The sequence below is a fragment of the Oreochromis niloticus genome, linkage group LG9 (assembly GCF_001858045.2).
Source record: "Oreochromis niloticus isolate F11D_XX linkage group LG9, O_niloticus_UMD_NMBU, whole genome shotgun sequence".
In the NCBI taxonomy this organism is placed as follows: Eukaryota; Metazoa; Chordata; class Actinopteri; order Cichliformes; family Cichlidae; genus Oreochromis; species Oreochromis niloticus.
In genome coordinates this window covers 23,025,609-23,043,413 of record NC_031974.2, presented here as the reverse complement: position 1 = coordinate 23,043,413, position 17,805 = coordinate 23,025,609, and the positions used below count along the sequence as shown (strand labels likewise).

The 17,805-nt window shown below is 40.6% G+C and overlaps 1 protein-coding gene across 1 annotated transcript in view; it reads left to right on the top strand.

Moving 5' to 3' along the window:
• ctnnd2a (catenin (cadherin-associated protein), delta 2a) overlaps window positions 1-17,805 on the top strand; it is a 250,221-nt gene that overhangs the window by 216,706 nt on the left and 15,710 nt on the right. The window contains 2 exon segments of the mRNA XM_025910444.1: window positions 10,709-10,958; window positions 14,343-14,427. Coding sequence (XP_025766229.1) covers window positions 10,709-10,958; window positions 14,343-14,427 — 335 coding nt within the window.

Below are 17,805 nucleotides of genomic sequence, written 5' to 3'. Positions count from 1 at the left end.
CACCTTTTTTACTTTACACCACATACTTCAGTAAAACAACAGTTTAACCTGAAGCGACAAAGTGATTTCACAGCGCAGTTTGTTCTGTCTTTGTAAGATCAAAGTTCCAGCCAATTATAATATCATTTTGCATGGCTAATCTAGAGAAAATCACCTCTTTCTAAAAGCAAAAGCCAAATCTTCGGCTTATAGAACTCGTGTGTCATAAGCTGTTAGTGCCGGTAAGTTTGGCAGCATCACCATGGGGGAGTGGTAGTTTGCGTGAGAGCTCAGCAGTGCGAGCGGAGAGAGAATCATCTTTCGCATACAATAACCTCAGTGTCAAGTCCTCTGGAAAGCTCTGTGATTGGATAAGAGCAAGACAGGCGAGAGGGAAGGAGCAAAATCAAGAAGGGTTGAAGAAAAACGCAAAGAGGGGCCAAGTCAGGCTAAAGAGACCGAGCAGAGAGCAGTGGAAAATGAAACAAGAGGGAAAAAAATAGAGAGCAGTGACAGCTAAGACCTAACTGCATATGTATGCTTATATTCCAATCCCCCTGTAATGTGATTTAGTAGCATATTGATGTCGCAGAGAATCATTCTTCTCATCTGTCAACGTTTTTGTCTCTCTCCTGATTTCACCTCCTTCATAGTTTTTGATTTGCATAATGTACTGTACGCCTGTGTAGCAATAAATGAGACCCATTCACTGCTACACTGTCTGTCAGTGCAATTCCTCCCCATTTACTTACAGATGGTAATTTGACACACATGAATTGGGAACAGCTCTTGAATGCCAAAAAGACACTGTATTTTCTCCAAATACACCAACCATTTAAACACACAGGCAATGCTTGTGACCACATTCAAAGGTTAGCATTTCATGTAAATGCAGTGAATGCAAACATGTGTTTAAGAAATTTAATAAATGAATGCTGTTGCACAAAGTGAGCGGCCTTAACTGCAACCTGTAATCAAGTTTCGGCGTGAGGGTTTCAATTCAATTTGATTCCAAACGTAAATTCCAGCTGCAGTGTGGGATTTTTAAAAAATATGGGACTTCTGTGAAACTGTTTTACTTATTAAACAAATTATTGTCTCAGTTTTTCGTAAGAGCATTGAGACTTTTAAGAATTCTTTATAGTGATGGACATGATGTGCACATACGGCACAAAAAACTCGCTCCAAGCAGAGAGAGTACAAAAAGGCATGAAATAATCTATCCAGTCAGCGTGTGAATACCAGATTTGTTGGCTTCCTTTCTGCATCTGGTCTAGAGTAATTGACCCCCAACATCAAACAAAGCTCTCCACTTGAAAGTGGCTCCAAAGCACCTCTCTCACATGAATCAGCGGGTGCTTGTTGTGGTGCACGCCTCAGCTTTATCAGGATGTTCTCTTGTTGTCTTGTTTAACCCTTTTCAAACACCCTGGCTTTAATCAGCCTGATGCAGTGGTAACATTCAGCCATGCAGACACAGGCCAGTTTCGCACTGATTTTCCTCGTGGCTGAATGTAAAGAGAGCATGTCTGGAATCACGTCAAATAAAAACACCCTCAGAATAGGGATAAAGTGATCATCTTTCTGACTTCTTACTGTTCACAGAAGACAAATTGTACTTTACTCTGATTACAGTAATAAAATCAGGGCTATTAATTTATAATCAAAATGAAAGCAGCTTGCCATCATAAAAGGTAACACTGGATGGAAATTGTAAAAGTGGAGTAACAGTCTACTTCCTCCTCTTCTCTTCCTGTTTCTTTGTCCTCTCTTCTCTAACCACACCTCTCGATGGCTTAAGCCTTTCCTCCCACTCTCCTCCATTTGTTTTCACTATACGTCATCACCTTCCTCTCTTTAACATGAATATTACACGCCTTTTTCTCCGTCTCACACTTTTCCTTTCCCTCTCTTCCTCTCCACTTTTTGCCTCTTTATCCCACTCCCACACCTCCTCCTCCTCCTCCTCCCTCGTCTTCTCTCAGTGTAGTTTCAGACATGAGCTCATAACGCCTCACCTTCCCTCTATTGCAGTCTCCTGCTCTTTGTGTCTCGCGTTGATGACATCAGTGCTGGGGAGTGTTACTGTGGAAACCAATGTAGTGCGCCACAGGGATGTCACTAATTGCACGACTGCAAGTGTGTGTGTAGGCGTCAGTGTGTATTCGCTCGAGGTCAGCTTCAGAAAAAAAAAAAAGTCAAAGGTGTTGACAACTCGCCCGTTTTAAGCCTTAAATCTAAACATTTTGTTCCAGGACACCGACGTCGTTGTAGGCTGGCTGATTGCACCGAGCAGGGAGGGGAAATTACATTACATGCTTCCTTCCACTTTGCGCATTCCCAGCCAAAGCAAATATTTTTAGATCACCACAGAATGTCCATTTTGTGTTTTCCTCTCCCACGCCAATTTTTACATATTTTTCCATCCCTGCTGTCAACAGACTGCACAATGGTAAGCACAAACAACTTTGCAAAGAAAGCAGGCTGAAAGACAGTGCGGACATGTACACTGACTCACACAAAGTTGACACACACTGTCCCTGTTGCAGCAGCACTTTATGAAATTTCTCTGTCGCCTTCGGGATGAATCTCTCGTGTGCGAGGGTCTGGCATGTCTTTTATCAGCACGCTGGCATTCTTTGTCCTCTGCCAGACTGGGAGCATGTCAAGAAGAGAAATAGAAATGGAAAGCAACAAATAGAAGAGAGGGAAAGAAAATACTGTTTGATGATTAGGAGATTTTCAGGGTCTTACACTTACTACTCCAGGATCTGGTTCGTGATCTTTGGAGGTGCACAAACACCTTCAGTTTTGTTCTGTATTTTTAAGACATATTCAAAGCTTGCTGCTCATGCTTTTCTTCATGAAAATGTCTCTGAAGAGACCTCCCAGTGTTCATCACTAAGATTATAGCAGAGCTTTAGCTACCGAATAAAGTAAAGAAACTCTGTGATCTCAGTAAGTGTTAATGTGTTTATGTTTGAGAGTGTACGTCTTATATGTCTCTCCAAGCAAGCATTTTTCTATATGTGTGCAGAATGCCTGTTATAAAGCCACAGGTTCCACACAAGTGAAAAAAACACATCCCTGCCTCTCCTCCCTTTATCCCCGTCTTACGCTTTCAGTGTCTCATGCTCTTCTTCTTCTACAATTTAAACTGTAAACTCGTCAACTGCAGACATCAAAGACAGACACAAAAGGGTGAGATATAACTGGTGTGAAAAACCAAGCGCAGGAAGCCAGAATAGTTTATTACTGGGAAGCAACAGCATGCCACTTTCCAATTTACCTCCATTTCTGACCTTTTAAACCTGCTGTGTTTCATGTCTGTGCTCTCCTCTGAAGCTTATTTATTTATTTGGAAGTTAAAAGGAATACACTTCCTATTGCAGTGGGGAAATCAGCCAGTTTTTTCAGGTTATTCATATTTATTTCTGCTTAATGAAGATTTTGATCGTTTGGCTGCAGGGTGCGTGCGATTGCTGTTTCCACTCCTGTGTGGACATAAACTTCAGTTCATGTGCTTTCCAAACAAGCCATTAACCAAAGTGTGTGTGTTTCCGTTGGTGATTTAAGTAAGAAAATCAGTCTATTTTGTGCCAATAATCATCTTGCATCTCAGAATGACAGCATTAATGTTTACAGATGTCTTCGGGGTTTTTATGTTGGTCTAATCTTGGTGTATAGCTGCATATTGAATGTGAGATCTGACTGTCTGACATCAAAGGATGTTACCCGCATCACTTCTATGCTTTCAATACAGGAATATCCCCTGCAAATAGAAAGCAACACCCTGTTGCTTTGAATCTGGCACCCCCTGTCAATGAGGTGATGTACTGCTGATGGAATCACCCTTGAGACACTGATTCAAATCACGCAGATGCACCTAAGAATTAGATCTGTCACAGAATGTTTTTATAGTGGCTTCCTTTATATACTTTTTTCTATTTAGACTGCAGTTACCTGTTTTTATTAGACTGCCTGTTTGTATAATAATTCGAGGCGCCATAGCAAACTCTTCAGTTGCACATATAACTGTATTTCCAACGTGTATTCATTTTCCATCATCAAATTCACGCTTTTATGAAAACAGCCATCATCGTCACAAGTCATGTTTGATTTGTTTATTCGAGCGGTAAACTTTCATAGAGTCGTTAGCTTTTATTTAGCCTATAACACCTTCAGAAAACACAGAAGATGTTAAAAAAAATAATGTTACCAGAAGCTTTTGATACCAGGAAGCATACACCAGCCCACCTTTGGGACCCCGATCCAGTCACTGATAACCGTGTATTAACCATCCTTTATTCTCAGACAGCCGGACGCCACAACCAATCAGGCAGTTTCATCTTTCCCCACATCTCCCTGAGACAATTACCTCCAATTTTACTTCAATAACACTCCCCCTTCTCTGTCAGTAAACAATCAAATCGCTCCATTGTTGAGGGTAATTGGATCTCTTTAAATCAAATCAGCCATTATGGCCCTGATGAAGCACGCCCTGCTCAGCGGGAGTTAGCGACACATGAGGGAATGCAGCACAGGAATACATTACCAGCTCTGCCTCCCAGGTGAAGATAGCTATATTGGAGGAGTTGTGTAATACAGGTTTATTAGACTGTGCCGTGATCAGCGCAGGGCTTGTTTCCCTCCTTGAGGACATGTTCGGGGTCTAGCTCACATTTCAGGGACAAAGAAAGTAGATGTAAGAGTAGAGGGGAGATTGCACACTAGCATGTAGAGGCGCCACATTAGGACTTTAAAATAGAATGAGTCACAACCCACTCGTAAAAAAAAAATATCCATCTTAATCCTCTCCTCAGCTCGATTATTTCTTCCGTGTGTACTTATGATCACTGTGAGATTACATGAAATATTGCTATATAAAGTTTCTGGCTTTGACATTCAGTTTGGCTCCTGGTTGTTTGTACTACAATATGGTGAGTTATTAAACCCATTTGTATCTGTACTCTTTCTAACCATTTCTAATTATCCCTCATTTAAATACGTTAGACTTACGAGAGATGGATTGTATACTTAGTAGTAAGTAAACTCCAGCGCTGCGCTTTAACAAGCGGTATCTCCAGCAGGGTAATGAGCACATCAAAAGATTAAGCTATAAAATATGTTGAATTTTGTACTGACATTAGGAAAGTGCAGCAACTCCCTCTCATTTATATTAATCTATAATTCATCAATAAGCTTTGTGCAGGCTCTCAGTATCATATGTCTCAGTGTAGGAAAGAGGCCAGATTGTATTTGGCTAAAGTGGCGTCTTTGCTTTAATTTAGGCTCTGCGATTCATTTCCTCATGCAATATTAATATTTGTTTTATGATAAACGCTGTGAGCTGATAAAAACACAATAAAACTCCCCAGAGACAAAACAGTATCTTGTAAAAATTGGATTCAAAATATAAAATGAATAATGTCTTATATATTTCACATCAAAACAGGTAACTTGGAAAAATCCCCCAAAAACAGAACAAACAAGTCAAAAACCGAAGCAAACAAACGGCAAGCCAGATAATGAGCGTCGTCTCGTTTGAGATGAGATGCGTATTGGTGTGTATGCTTAACTGTACGCGTACGTGTCGTCTTGGCGGGTTGGGTGTGTTTGTGTGTATGGAGGATTTCTGTCTGAGCTCTCAGTGATTATCGGGATGCAGCCTCTTCCTCTAACAAGACTGTTATTAGAAGGGTTGGAAATAACTAGGACCTATCCGTTTGATTCTCCAGCATTGCATCTGTCTTAGCGCAATGTATATGTAAGCAAAAACATTTGCTTTCTTTCCTGAGTTTCTATGTCCTTGAGACATTACTTCTGATTGTCTCCAACTGCTACCCTTCCTCTTACAAACTCTTTCCCTCTCTCATTCCTTATAATCTGCTCATTTCCACAGTGAATGCAGTTTTGGTGAGACTAAGAAGAACACATCTGTGTATGCAAACATGCACACAAGCAGGTGCTCGCTCACAACATGCAAGCATATTTAGGCACATGCTGATGGCATCTTATCAGCACTTCTGTCTATAGGCAGAAAATATTTAGATTAATAGACTCAGATATGCTCTCGTTTTGTCATTACTGTTATTACCTGCAGTCAGTCACTTGATAAATTAGTCACTAACTTTATCATACAGTCAGTCACTCAAGGAGTAAATTATCTGTCTGTCAGACAGTGAGTAAATAAGTCATGCAGTCAGGCAGTAAATAATTGAGTCACTCACTCAGAATTTAGTCAGATCATTAAATAAAGCAATTCGCCAGCAAATTAATCAATCATCAGCCAGCAAATCAGTCAAGAATTAGTCTGTGTGATTTAAGTCAGTCAAATAATGAGTCTTCATCTTGGAATGTAGCTTAACTGTGTCTCCACAGCCAAAAGACAATGACCACTTAACCTCGGTTCAGCCTGCCGGCCTGTGATAACACTTGGCCAATTAACTCACAACTATGCTTACAGATGGATCTGTGTGTGTGTGTGTAAGAGAGAGAGAGAGAGAATATTAAATGAACTGGTACTTATATAGCGCCTTTCTACTCAATTTTGAGCACTCAAGGTGCTTTCTACTACAAGTCTCATTCACCCGAACAAACACACACACTTGATCTCACATTCATACACTGCTTTTATCCACACTAAAGTACTTTCAGCTGATACACACTCACAATTCAATCGATGCGTCTCAGGGTTCAGTATCTTGCTCAAAGATACTTTGATACATGGACAGAAGAAGCCGGGGATCAATCCACCAACGTCCTGATTGCAGAGAACCAACTCTACCACCTGAGCCCCACCCACCCAGCTCTGTGTGTATTTTAAGCATCGTCATTCGCTGCCTTTGTGAAATCAGAAGTGTTTGACGGAAATGCTTGTTGTGTAAAATCATCATTACTCTTTTTGTACGTGACTGGTCCCTTACAATATCCTGTGCTACGTTATTCTAGGATTTCTCTTTTGTTTGTGTTGCTTTGCTGTTTCAGTCCTTCCCAGATCTCGACGCCTTGTTAGACATAATATAAGTGAGGGATTTACCGTGAGGCTGTAGGGCCTACGTGGATATCACTGTAATGGATTGTCTGGGGAAATCATTCAGTGTAATGTAGAAGAATTTTTGATAAATAGCAAATAAAGAAAAGACGGGAGATGAAGAAAAAGATGTTAGGTTCAGACTTTGCTCTAACTTAATTCCACAACTGAAGAAACCAATCTCTTTGCTGTTATAATTTTTTATTATAATTTGTTTTCAGCAAAATTTAATAAATTCAAAACAGAACCACAGATCTGCAAAACACTGGACCTCTGATACAAAGTAGGGGTTATGCTGAGTATTTAGTAGCTTTATACTGTAGCTTTAATTAAAATGAGTTGTTTAGAAGCTTTTTTTTCCCAAAACAAAAACCACTTGGTCAAATCCAAAAGCACTTTATTGCAAATTGAGTATTTTGGCCTGAGTTTTCTCTGCTGCCAGAGAGGATGTAATGGCGCGCTTGAAGATGATTCAACAGTTGATTTACGCACTAACAGTAGCACTTACTGTTTTCATCTGATCCAGCACCTGTGGGAGACATGCACTTTTATGAATTTTAAAGGGATACGTGAGTCACGTCGGGGAGCCGTTCATTATCAAACCTTGTATACAAAGAAAGTGGTGCGCTTTGTCACTTCCAGCAAAACACGTCATATAGGGGGTACGCACTGAGTCATCCGTGTGAAGATGTTCACTTGATTGAAGTGCACCTCTTTGTGAGTGCTGTGGAGCGAAAGGCTAATCCTCGTCTTTCTGATGGTTGGCTTTGTTAAAAATTAACCACATTTCATCCATTGTTCATTACTCAGTATTCACCCCTGTGTCCACGCTGATTGTTCTTTACCAGTGTTGGGTAAGTTACTTTAAATTAGTAACTTAGTTACATTACTAGTTACTTCTATCAAAAGTAACTCAGTTACTTCAAGTTACTCGTTACTTTCAGAGTAACTAGTTACTAGGGAAAGTAACTGGTTTTACTCAGAATTCTCTTGTTAATGTGTTGCTTCCGTAACTGGATACCCAGCCAGACTGCCAGTCTTCTAGCTTGCTTACTTGCCACAAGTGCACTGTGCCACCTACCAATAGAAAGGAAAAAATAATGTGCACATTTCCACGAGAGAAATCCCACGCCTGGACCGTCGTTGACCGCTGCATGATTCTAGCCTGCTTTTTACATCCAACACAAAAACTGCAGTCGTGGTGCTTTCGATTGTACTCAGAACTCGGAAATTCTGCCTTCTGAATAGGAAGATGTAGGTAACACCAGACTGCAGATGAGCTGCATACAGAGCTGGACTGGGACAAAAAAATCGTCCCGGGCATTTTGACTAGAGACCAGCCCACCATTATAGGAAAAATCATAAAGCCTTTGAATGAAAATAAACACTGTTGTGACAGTGATGTACACTGTTCTGATGGTATATATGTATTAATCTATCAATTGTTTGTTGTAAGACTCAGATAATTATTTTTTTAAAGCGAGACATTTTAAATGAGAATAAGAAAGAAAAGTATTTCCTTGTGCCCCCCTTTCCCTGTTAATGCCCTACCTGCCCCCCTGGCAACACTTTGCTAGACCCGCCCCTGCACAGTTACCAGCTGTCAGCTACTTAGAAAAGGATGCTGGTGTTATTTGTCTCTCAGAAACAGTTCATAACTTCCCTTCAACTCATTCATGTCACCTAAAAGGTAAACCTGTTTCTCCATCACCTGTTCAGCTCTGATGATTCAGTAAGGACATCTCCTGGTTTCATCTTCATGTTTCCCTCTCACCAGATAACCAAACAATCAGCAAACATCAGCTGATACTAGAAATTAATATTAAATAAATTCTAACAACAGCTGATCAAGCTTAAACGTGCTGCTGTTGTTTAGCGCGACATCCGCTGGTTTCCTCTTTCTGGCGCAAAGTGGGCGATAAATAAACAAGACAGAAAAGCTGATCAGCTGATCATTGATCAGTTTCATGATTGAAGTAGCAACAGGAGAGGGAGGGGGAGAGACTGAGAGAAGAAGAGGCAGCTGACGGCGTAAACACAGAATAAATCCAGCTTTGTGTCTTTTTCATTGTAGCTGAAGTCCGGGACAAACTGTGTTCCTTTTCACCTCAATACGAAACGCGTAATATTTTCTCTGAATACGAGACGATTCTGTTTTTTAGGGGACGGTTGGCAACTCTAATAATTAACTGTATGAACAAAATAAAGTTCAACATCAGTAACATAGCACCCACACAGCTGTATAGAAACCCCGTCATGCTAGCTAGTACGAAGTACGAAAAAGTCAGCATACCGAAAATAAACTCCACCTAAACTTGGTTTATATCTGACTCCGATAGACTGCAGGTCATAACTTCTTACCTGAAGTTCAGTTCACCTGACACTCGGACCGGCGGCCGCTTCGGGTCTCTCCTCTTGCCTCCCTTTTCCTTCATCCACCTGCTGGCTTCCACCACTTGCTAATGTTACTGAATCTGTGGAAGCTCCGCGATAGCCACCACACGAAGTAACGAATAACGAGCCTATCTAAATCCCAGTAACGAGTAACGCGTTCCTGGTTTTGGCATAATAACTAGTTACTGTGCTCGTTACCACAATAATAACGTAGTTACTGTAACGCGTTACTTAATAACGCGTTAGTCCCAACACTGTTCTTTACATGAAATATGACCTGTGGGGTATGTCTCAGGGGTTCAGCCTGACTCAGGTGTTACTGACAGGTTTTGTGATGGTCAGTGCGTTTCCTACTCTTTGACTGCTGCTCATGTTTGATTCATGCCTACCTCCACCTTAGTCAGCACAATCACTCCTCATCTGTTCAATCCCTCAGCTTCTCGTCCTCATCACGTATTTGCTCTGATAACTTTGGATCGCTGATATTGGCCCCCGTCCATAGCCATGTTGATATTTCTGAATGGAAGATTCAGAAATTATTGTCGACATTTGAATGCACGTCATCGAACATTTCTCATTTAAACGATATTTTCTGGAATTTCATTCATTTTTATCAGCTCTTGAGTGGCTCCGTTGTATAAAAGATCCAAGGTTTGATTCTAGTAGGAGACACAAATCTCTTTGGGGTTGTGTTAAGAAAGGCATCCAGTGTAAAGACTCTGCCAAATCAAACATGGGCAGATACCTGCTGTGCAACCCCTTGTGAATAAGCAAGCAGCTGAAAGTAGCTATATCACTTCTCAAGTCTCTTTGAGCTAACTTGCACAAGAACATTACTGACTTCCTCTGTGGGTGAGCTTAAATTACGAGTATTGTTGGCAGCCTCGATTTTAAATACTTTCATCCCCATCTGTTTCACTTTCTCATAATTCATGTGCTTCCTATCTGACATCTCCTGTACTTCTTAATTACACCCTCTTTCTGTAGCTTCGATCTCACCAGTTCTTTGAATGTCAGTTTTTTAATATGCCAGCCTTTTCCCCGAAATACCAAAAGTCGCCCCTTTTATTGGAATTTCAGCAGTCCTGAAATTAGTGTATGCATCAGAGGATTTGCAGTGTGCCCTCTGAAGCTGAAGTTTTATGGAGTTTTTATCTATTAAGTGGTTGTATGTGATATTAACTTTAAAAAAAAATGTTGTCCACATAATCCAGTGACTGTCACTCAGAGTTGCTTCGAACAAAACTGTGTGAAGATTAAAAGTTAATAAGGGTTTCTGTTCCTTTCTTTCATTTTCTCCAGGTAAATATGCAATGAGAGATTTGATCCATCGGTTACCAGGCAGCAGCAGCAGCAGCAACAATAATGCAACCAGCAGTGGGACCTCTGGAACCACAGGCCCTCCCAGCAAGGCCATGTCAGATGACACAGTGACTGCCATCTGTTGCGCACTGCATGAAGTCATCACCAAGAACATGGAGAACGCAAAAGCTCTACGTGATGCTGGTGGCATCGAAAAACTCATCGGCATTGCCCGCAGCAAAGGAGACAAGTGAGTAACTAGTAAATTTTAAAAATGAAAATTTAGATATTTGTACTTCTACCAAAACTGCTTAGCAGTAAACATTGGTTTATTTTACACTATAAGATCTGCATCATGAAATGCCAAAATACAACATCTTCTACAGCACTTTAGATACACTATTATCTAAAGGACAATATGGGATACTTGTATAAAATTTCTTTATAAAAACGTCCTTAATCTAAAACCTGAGCACCTTTTTATATTTCTCTTAGCTGTTTGGGATTAGTTGAACCTGATAAATAGCAAAGATTTCTGAACAGAATAAATATAATAATAAATAAATAAATAAAAGTGCTAAATACTTGAATAAATGGTAAATGGCCTGTATTTGTATAGCGCTTTACTAGTCCCTAAGGACCCCAAAGCGCTTTACACATCCAGTCATCCACCCATTCACACACTGGTGATGGCAAGCTACATTGTAGCCACAGCCACCCTGGGGCGCACTGACAGAGGCGAGGCTGCCGGACACTGGCGCCACCACCAGTAGGCAACAGGTGAAGTGTCTTACCCAAGGACACAACGACCGAGACTGTCCAAGCCGGGGCTCGAACCGGCAACCTTCCAATTACAAGGCGAACTCCCAACTCTTGAGCCACGACCGCCCCAAAATGATGTCTTCACATTGAGGGGATAGGTTTAGTTTACAGCATTCTTTAATATACTGAAGTCCCGTGTAGGAGGCCTGGACATGACATGAAAAAAGCATCCATTTCCCTGAGACCCAAGCACACTGGGGGAACAACTTCTCTATGAAAAAAACAATGCTGTATTTTTTATTCAACAAATTCAAAAATTCAGGAGTATAAAATCCTCAGGATGAACTAAAGCCAAAACAACAAACAAACAGAACCAAGCATCAACACAAACTCAGATGACCTGCCCGAAAGTAACAAATGAAAAACCATGGGCTTACCTCTCTAGTTTAGCAAAACAGGAGAAAACAAATGGCAGCTCACCCCTACTTACTCCTTCTCTCCTTCTAGACACAGATGTAGCTGCTTGAATGACAAAGGAAGCAAATGGTGGCCATCTTGGCTCCCCACATAGGGCGTGGCCTTGAGGCTGTAGCGATGCCACACCAGTCGCAGCCATGCCCCTGCACAGGCTAACTAACATTTTTGTTCCATTTACAATACAAACATCACAAAACGATACAGGAGTTTCACAAAATGAAACAAAGTATAACAGCAGTAAACTTGCTGTAACATAAGTATATTAGACTGTATTGAGCAGAATGACATGCGAAGTGCAGAAAAGCCCAAATGTAATGTCCCCATATGAAAACTAAGGATCTCAGGAGGTTAAAGACTCTTCTGCCTCTGCTTCTTCCACTGCAGAAGTGAATCTTTCGAACCTTTGGTGGATGATGCTGTGCTTTGTTTTAGACATTTCAGGATTTAGACACTGGCAAAACACAGTTTTTCCTCAAGCACAAGAAAGGAAACAACCAAAAAGTGAAAACTAACTGAATTATGCAAGGTACTGTTCAAAGAAAACAAACACACAGTATATGACAAATACTACCATTAATACTTCATCTTTTGGTAGATGCTTGATTTAAAATGCATTACAGTAGTTTTCTTGAAATGGTTTATCACATATCACAATACTGTAAAAATTAGCCGTGTTTTTGTCAGAGAAGTACCTCAGGGTCCAATTCTTGAACAGTTTTATTTTTAAAAGGTCTTCCTTGCAAAGCAAATTTACAGGCACTGGTGCTGATATTATGCTTTACGTATATTACGCTGTAATGATATGTGAGATATTATTTTCAGAATTTTAGCAGGAAATAAAATCCTGTACCGTTCGCGGCATGTGTTGGCTTCACAGACATTAGAGTTTTCTTTCTATAACATGGTACATTGTTTGATTTATTCTAATGTTAATATTAATATCTAAAATTTGAATACTGTCATCAAAACATGCAAAAGGAAAAGATTTAGATTGCTCTGCATTAATGTTTTTTCCTCAGGTTAACACAACTAGATCTTTAAGTAGCTTAAATCTAAGAATGTCTTATGAAGGCCTCAGTATTTTATTGTTACCTGTCACAACATCATTCAGTCATCATTCAATTTAGGTTGTCATTAACGACCAGTGCCTTAATGTGGCTACACATCCATCATTCATACATGACTGCGTCCGCCTTCCCTATCACCCTTCATCTGCAAAAAAGACAGCTAGAGAACAACAAGCAAGATGCAGCCAAAATATATTTCCATGGGAGACTGGGCAGGGTGTTCTGCGTAGCTGCTATGGCAACCAGTAGGTCAGGAGTTGCTATGACACCAGAACGTTATCAGACGGAGGTCAAAGGATGATTTATTGTTATGGTAAGGGACTCGGCCTATTTAGGGAACTGTGCTCAAGGGCACCATTACCGAGAGGGATGAGGTACTGAAAGAAACCTCCACAAATGCAAATTTCATGGTGAGTGTAGTTATGTGCTAATAGCCCACATATCTTTATTTTCTTTGGGAAGGTAAGCTGAGAATAAATGTTAATTATCAGCAGTACCAATCACACAATTACAAACTGGATTGGGAAAATACTCCTTACAGTACAACTATAGGAGCACTTAATGGCTGTTTATAAACAGAAACAAATCCCAACTATTCCAAAAACGATCATGTCGATAAATTCTGGGTTAAAACCAACATGTCAAGCAAATAGCAACATGATTTTTGCAGTCCCCAAATTTCTGTTTCATATTCTGAAGATTTGCATGTTGCATCTTGCAACGACTTTTAATAAACCTGTGCTTTTCCTGCTCTTACAAGTCAAAATGTCGGCTGTGCAATCGTAATCTGGTAATGATCAAAATCATTTTACAATGCTGTTTAAATACCAGTACTCCCAGCGTTTGCTGAAGTCTCTTTGCTGTTAAAAAAAAAACAAAAAAACACTGGAATTTAAATTACTACATTGTTCAGTCGTCCAAACTCTTCTTGCTCTTTTTAGTGTGAAATTGTAAAACTCAGAGTGAAGCTTGTTTTGACAGCGATTTTTGTTTTGGGCAAATTGAAAATGAACATCCTTCTGCTTCCCGCTGGAGCCGTTAGGAGGGCAGGCCTTATGAACTGACTCTGACTAGAGTCATTTTTCATCTGAGTGGCAGAGGTGGGACCATTAGCATGGTAGAGTGGGTCATTTCAAACTCATCTGAAAACTGTTTGTGTGCAGTGAAACTTATTCTCTGTTGAAAAGAGCAATGGCGTTCTTACTCTTAAAGCTTTCACAAGTGCTCCTGGCCTGCACACTTTTTGTGCAGCTGGTAAAAATAAGGGACAGCATGACTAGGATGTGAGGTCAATTTGAAATAATCCTTCTGTCTCTGTCTCTATGCAGACACTCAGCAAAGGTGGTAAAGGCAGCTTCTCAAGTCCTCAGCAGTATGTGGCAGTACAGAGACCTGCGCTCTCTCTACAAGAAGGTAGGTGTCATTTAAACTAAGTACTGAGGCTTTTGTGGTGTGTTCATGATTTACATATACTAATGTATACTTTACGTATGTCCTGTTATCATAGAAGTACAGCAACTACAGACAAAATAATGTGATTGTGAAATTAACTGATTTGACATTGTTCAGCCAACAAATACTGCTGTGGAAGGATGCACAAAAAATTAAATGTGCAAATGTTCACAGTGTTAAGTGTAGGAAAAAGCACAGACTGCAAGGATAAAAGTCCAGAAGAAATGTGTGTCATTGTAGGTGTGCAGGTGTGTATGAGGGAGGAGGGGGACCAGGTGCAGAAAGAAAAAAGTTCTTTAGGCAGAAGAGAAACATTTGCATCCATGGTGCGGTGGATTAGCCCTGATCTTTCCCGTCTGCCTTGCGGTCCTCAAAGTGTGCAGGTCCCGAAGCAATGACAGATTCCACCTAATTACCTTCTAAGCAGAACGATGCATGATGAGTCTGCCTGTGTCCTTGGTACTGGCAATGTTGTGGTGCCAAAGGAGGTGAAAAATGTTCTTGGACTTATTCTGTAGACATTTTTTTTCAGCAGGTTAAACTTCTTCTGTTGCTGTATGAATTATATCTGAGAGCCTGATAGGGAGCTGATCTTTAGCTCCCCATAAAGGCCTGGGTGGCGATGGTCCCAGGAAGCTGGGGGACAACTGTGGATTCATACAGACTGATGGGGACAACTGGGAAGTTCTTGAAATCTGCAACTATGTCCATGATTAGCACTGAGCTCTACACCAGGTCATCTTCAAACTAGAGTTTTAGCATTCAGGAGCAGACTGGTGACCCTGCAGTTGTAAAGGTGCAGCTGTGTAGAGCAGAGGGTAGTGATGCATTATCTGCATCCCATTAATCATCTCCCAGCTAACCAAACAAGGAAACTAGTTATTTTCAATTTAGTCAGTTACATGTGAGTTATGTGAAACAATTTTGTAGCATTACACTGAAGCAGGCATGCTTTAAATAAATACAAATGGACCCCAGAATTGGCACAGTGACAACTTATTCTGCTAATTTGTGCCTGACAACAAAAAAGAGAATCATTATTATTATCATCATTAATCTTTATTATTTTTCTCATTAGTGCTGTAATATTTCAGTCACCTTCAACCCATCTGCTTTTAATCAAAATGGTAATGTTTAGATTCCCACCCACACATTAATTCGGGTGCCCACATCACTAGTAGAGAGGAAAGGATGCCACCTTAGGAGGAACCTGTGATGATCTGTGTTTTCCCAGCTTCATGTGCTCTATGGTGTCAGGCACACTCAGCAGGGACAGCTTGTTATGCAGTGGAGCAGGATGATGGTAATCAAAAACTGAGCTGAACTCCACGAACAGGACCCTGGCGTGGATTCACTGGGTAGGGGTGCTGAACAATGAAGTGTAGGGTCACATTGTATTTTAATGGGTTGGTAGTCATCTTGTCCTGTGGTCTCTGTTTTTTTTTTGTTTTTGTTTTTTTTTTTTGGGGGGGGGGGTAATTGTGCAGGTCTTGAAACAGGCTGACACATGGATTGTCTCTAGTAAGGTATAAAGATGTCTTTAGGGTAGATGGAGACATGGAGTCGGGCCCAGCTGCTTTGTGGGGGTTTGTCTCTTGAAGAGTCTGTTAACATCTCTCTCCAGGAAAAGATGTCTCTTTCTCTCCAGGAAAGAGACAACCATGTGTTAGGGGAGGAGAGGGCTGCTGTGTGGTAGGCAGCTGTGGAGAGGCCCACGACCTGTTTTAGTGGGAAAAGTAGAGCTGGTGGGCTAGCGCTGATGGATGGTTTAGAGGCGAACGTGTCAGGTACGTCCCATCATTCAGGTCTTCGGCTTGGTGCGAGCTGTTAGTGGAATGTGAGGCTTTAAGCTTGCAGTTTGTGATCTGTCTCAATTCTTTTCAGACAGAAGCAGAGTTTTGCCGATAATAGCCGTTTAACTTCTTGCACAGCTGCACCATCTCAGCCTTCATCCTGAACACTTGTCTTGCAGACATAGAGTGTTGCTCTCCTGTTTTAAAGCTGTGCTAAGCTTAGCCAGGTCCTCTATCCAACCAGATATTGCCAATGCTTCCCATAAGTGACCACTGTCAGTCAGCTGTTTGTTTAGTTAATAATTGCAAAAGGTTTATTCGTAATAGGCAACAAATTTTAATAAACCCGAACCCTTGATCACTACAGTGAGGAGATCTAGTGGTGTGTGTGTTACGCTTTGGGAAATAGTCTTTTCCAGGATGGTAATACTTATCCTTATCCAGGGAGTTTTGGGCCAACATGTTAATGAACATTCCCACTGAACTGACACACAAAAAGTCATTGTGGCTATTTCCTGTTTTGTCGATACCGAGGACTGTTAATGTCCTAATGCTGTGAGTTATGTACGTCCAAATTGCTCATAGTTTTAAGTTATGAATGACGTGATTGTTATCCAATAACCATATATTGAAATTTGTTTGTTTCTCTAATACACTCCCAGAGACTTAAGGAATCAATTCTATGGGACTTCATATTGTTTTGTTTTTCTCTTTAGTTTAATATTCAGCCTAAGCGGAGGCTATATTAATTGTGTGCTGGTTGTATTCAGAAGCTTGACTCTGTCAGTGCACCAATGTGACTCACAGATACTTGCACATGGATAAGATTAAAGGTATTTTCTAGGTAATTGACCAAAGTAGCTCTCCTTCTAAACAGACTCAAGGTTGCCATATTTATTCAACAATGTTTGTCTTGGTCTTTGCACTGTTGTCTTTAGGAGTGTGACGCTGTAGGTGTCTGTTTATAAATGAAAAGATTTTACGTGTGCATGTATTTGTGTAGGCTAGTGCTGAAGTGTGTGGATCCCTCGGGAAATGTTTTTGCGGATGAAGTTGGCTCATGATTAGTCAGCTTTTGTTCATATCTGTGTGTGTTAGTCTGTGTGAGTTCTTTTTCAAGTAGATACGTCCCAAAATATAATGATAGGATTTTCAGCTGGACTCCGACACAGCTGAGCAACAGCATTTATACAGAACAAAAGGCTATTTTCTGTTAGACTCTAGTCTAGTGTGTTTTTATTTGTGTTCTTTGAAGCTACACACTCACACACAAACACACACAACATCAGTGTCATTTAGATCATCTTGCGGACTGAATGGTTTTAATGCCGTTAGTGCAGCAGTTAATTTGTAGCTCAAATAAAGAAAAAGTAAAATTTGATTATTGCTGTGTTTGTGTAACTCGTCAAGACAGAGTTTTGTTTGCGACAAATGCGATCAAAACCCACTATCTCCTTCTCAAGCTTTTTTTGTTTGAAATGACAAAGTCCTGCACACTCTTGAAACTTGATTAAAAGTAATAACAGATGTTCTGTTCCTTTCACTT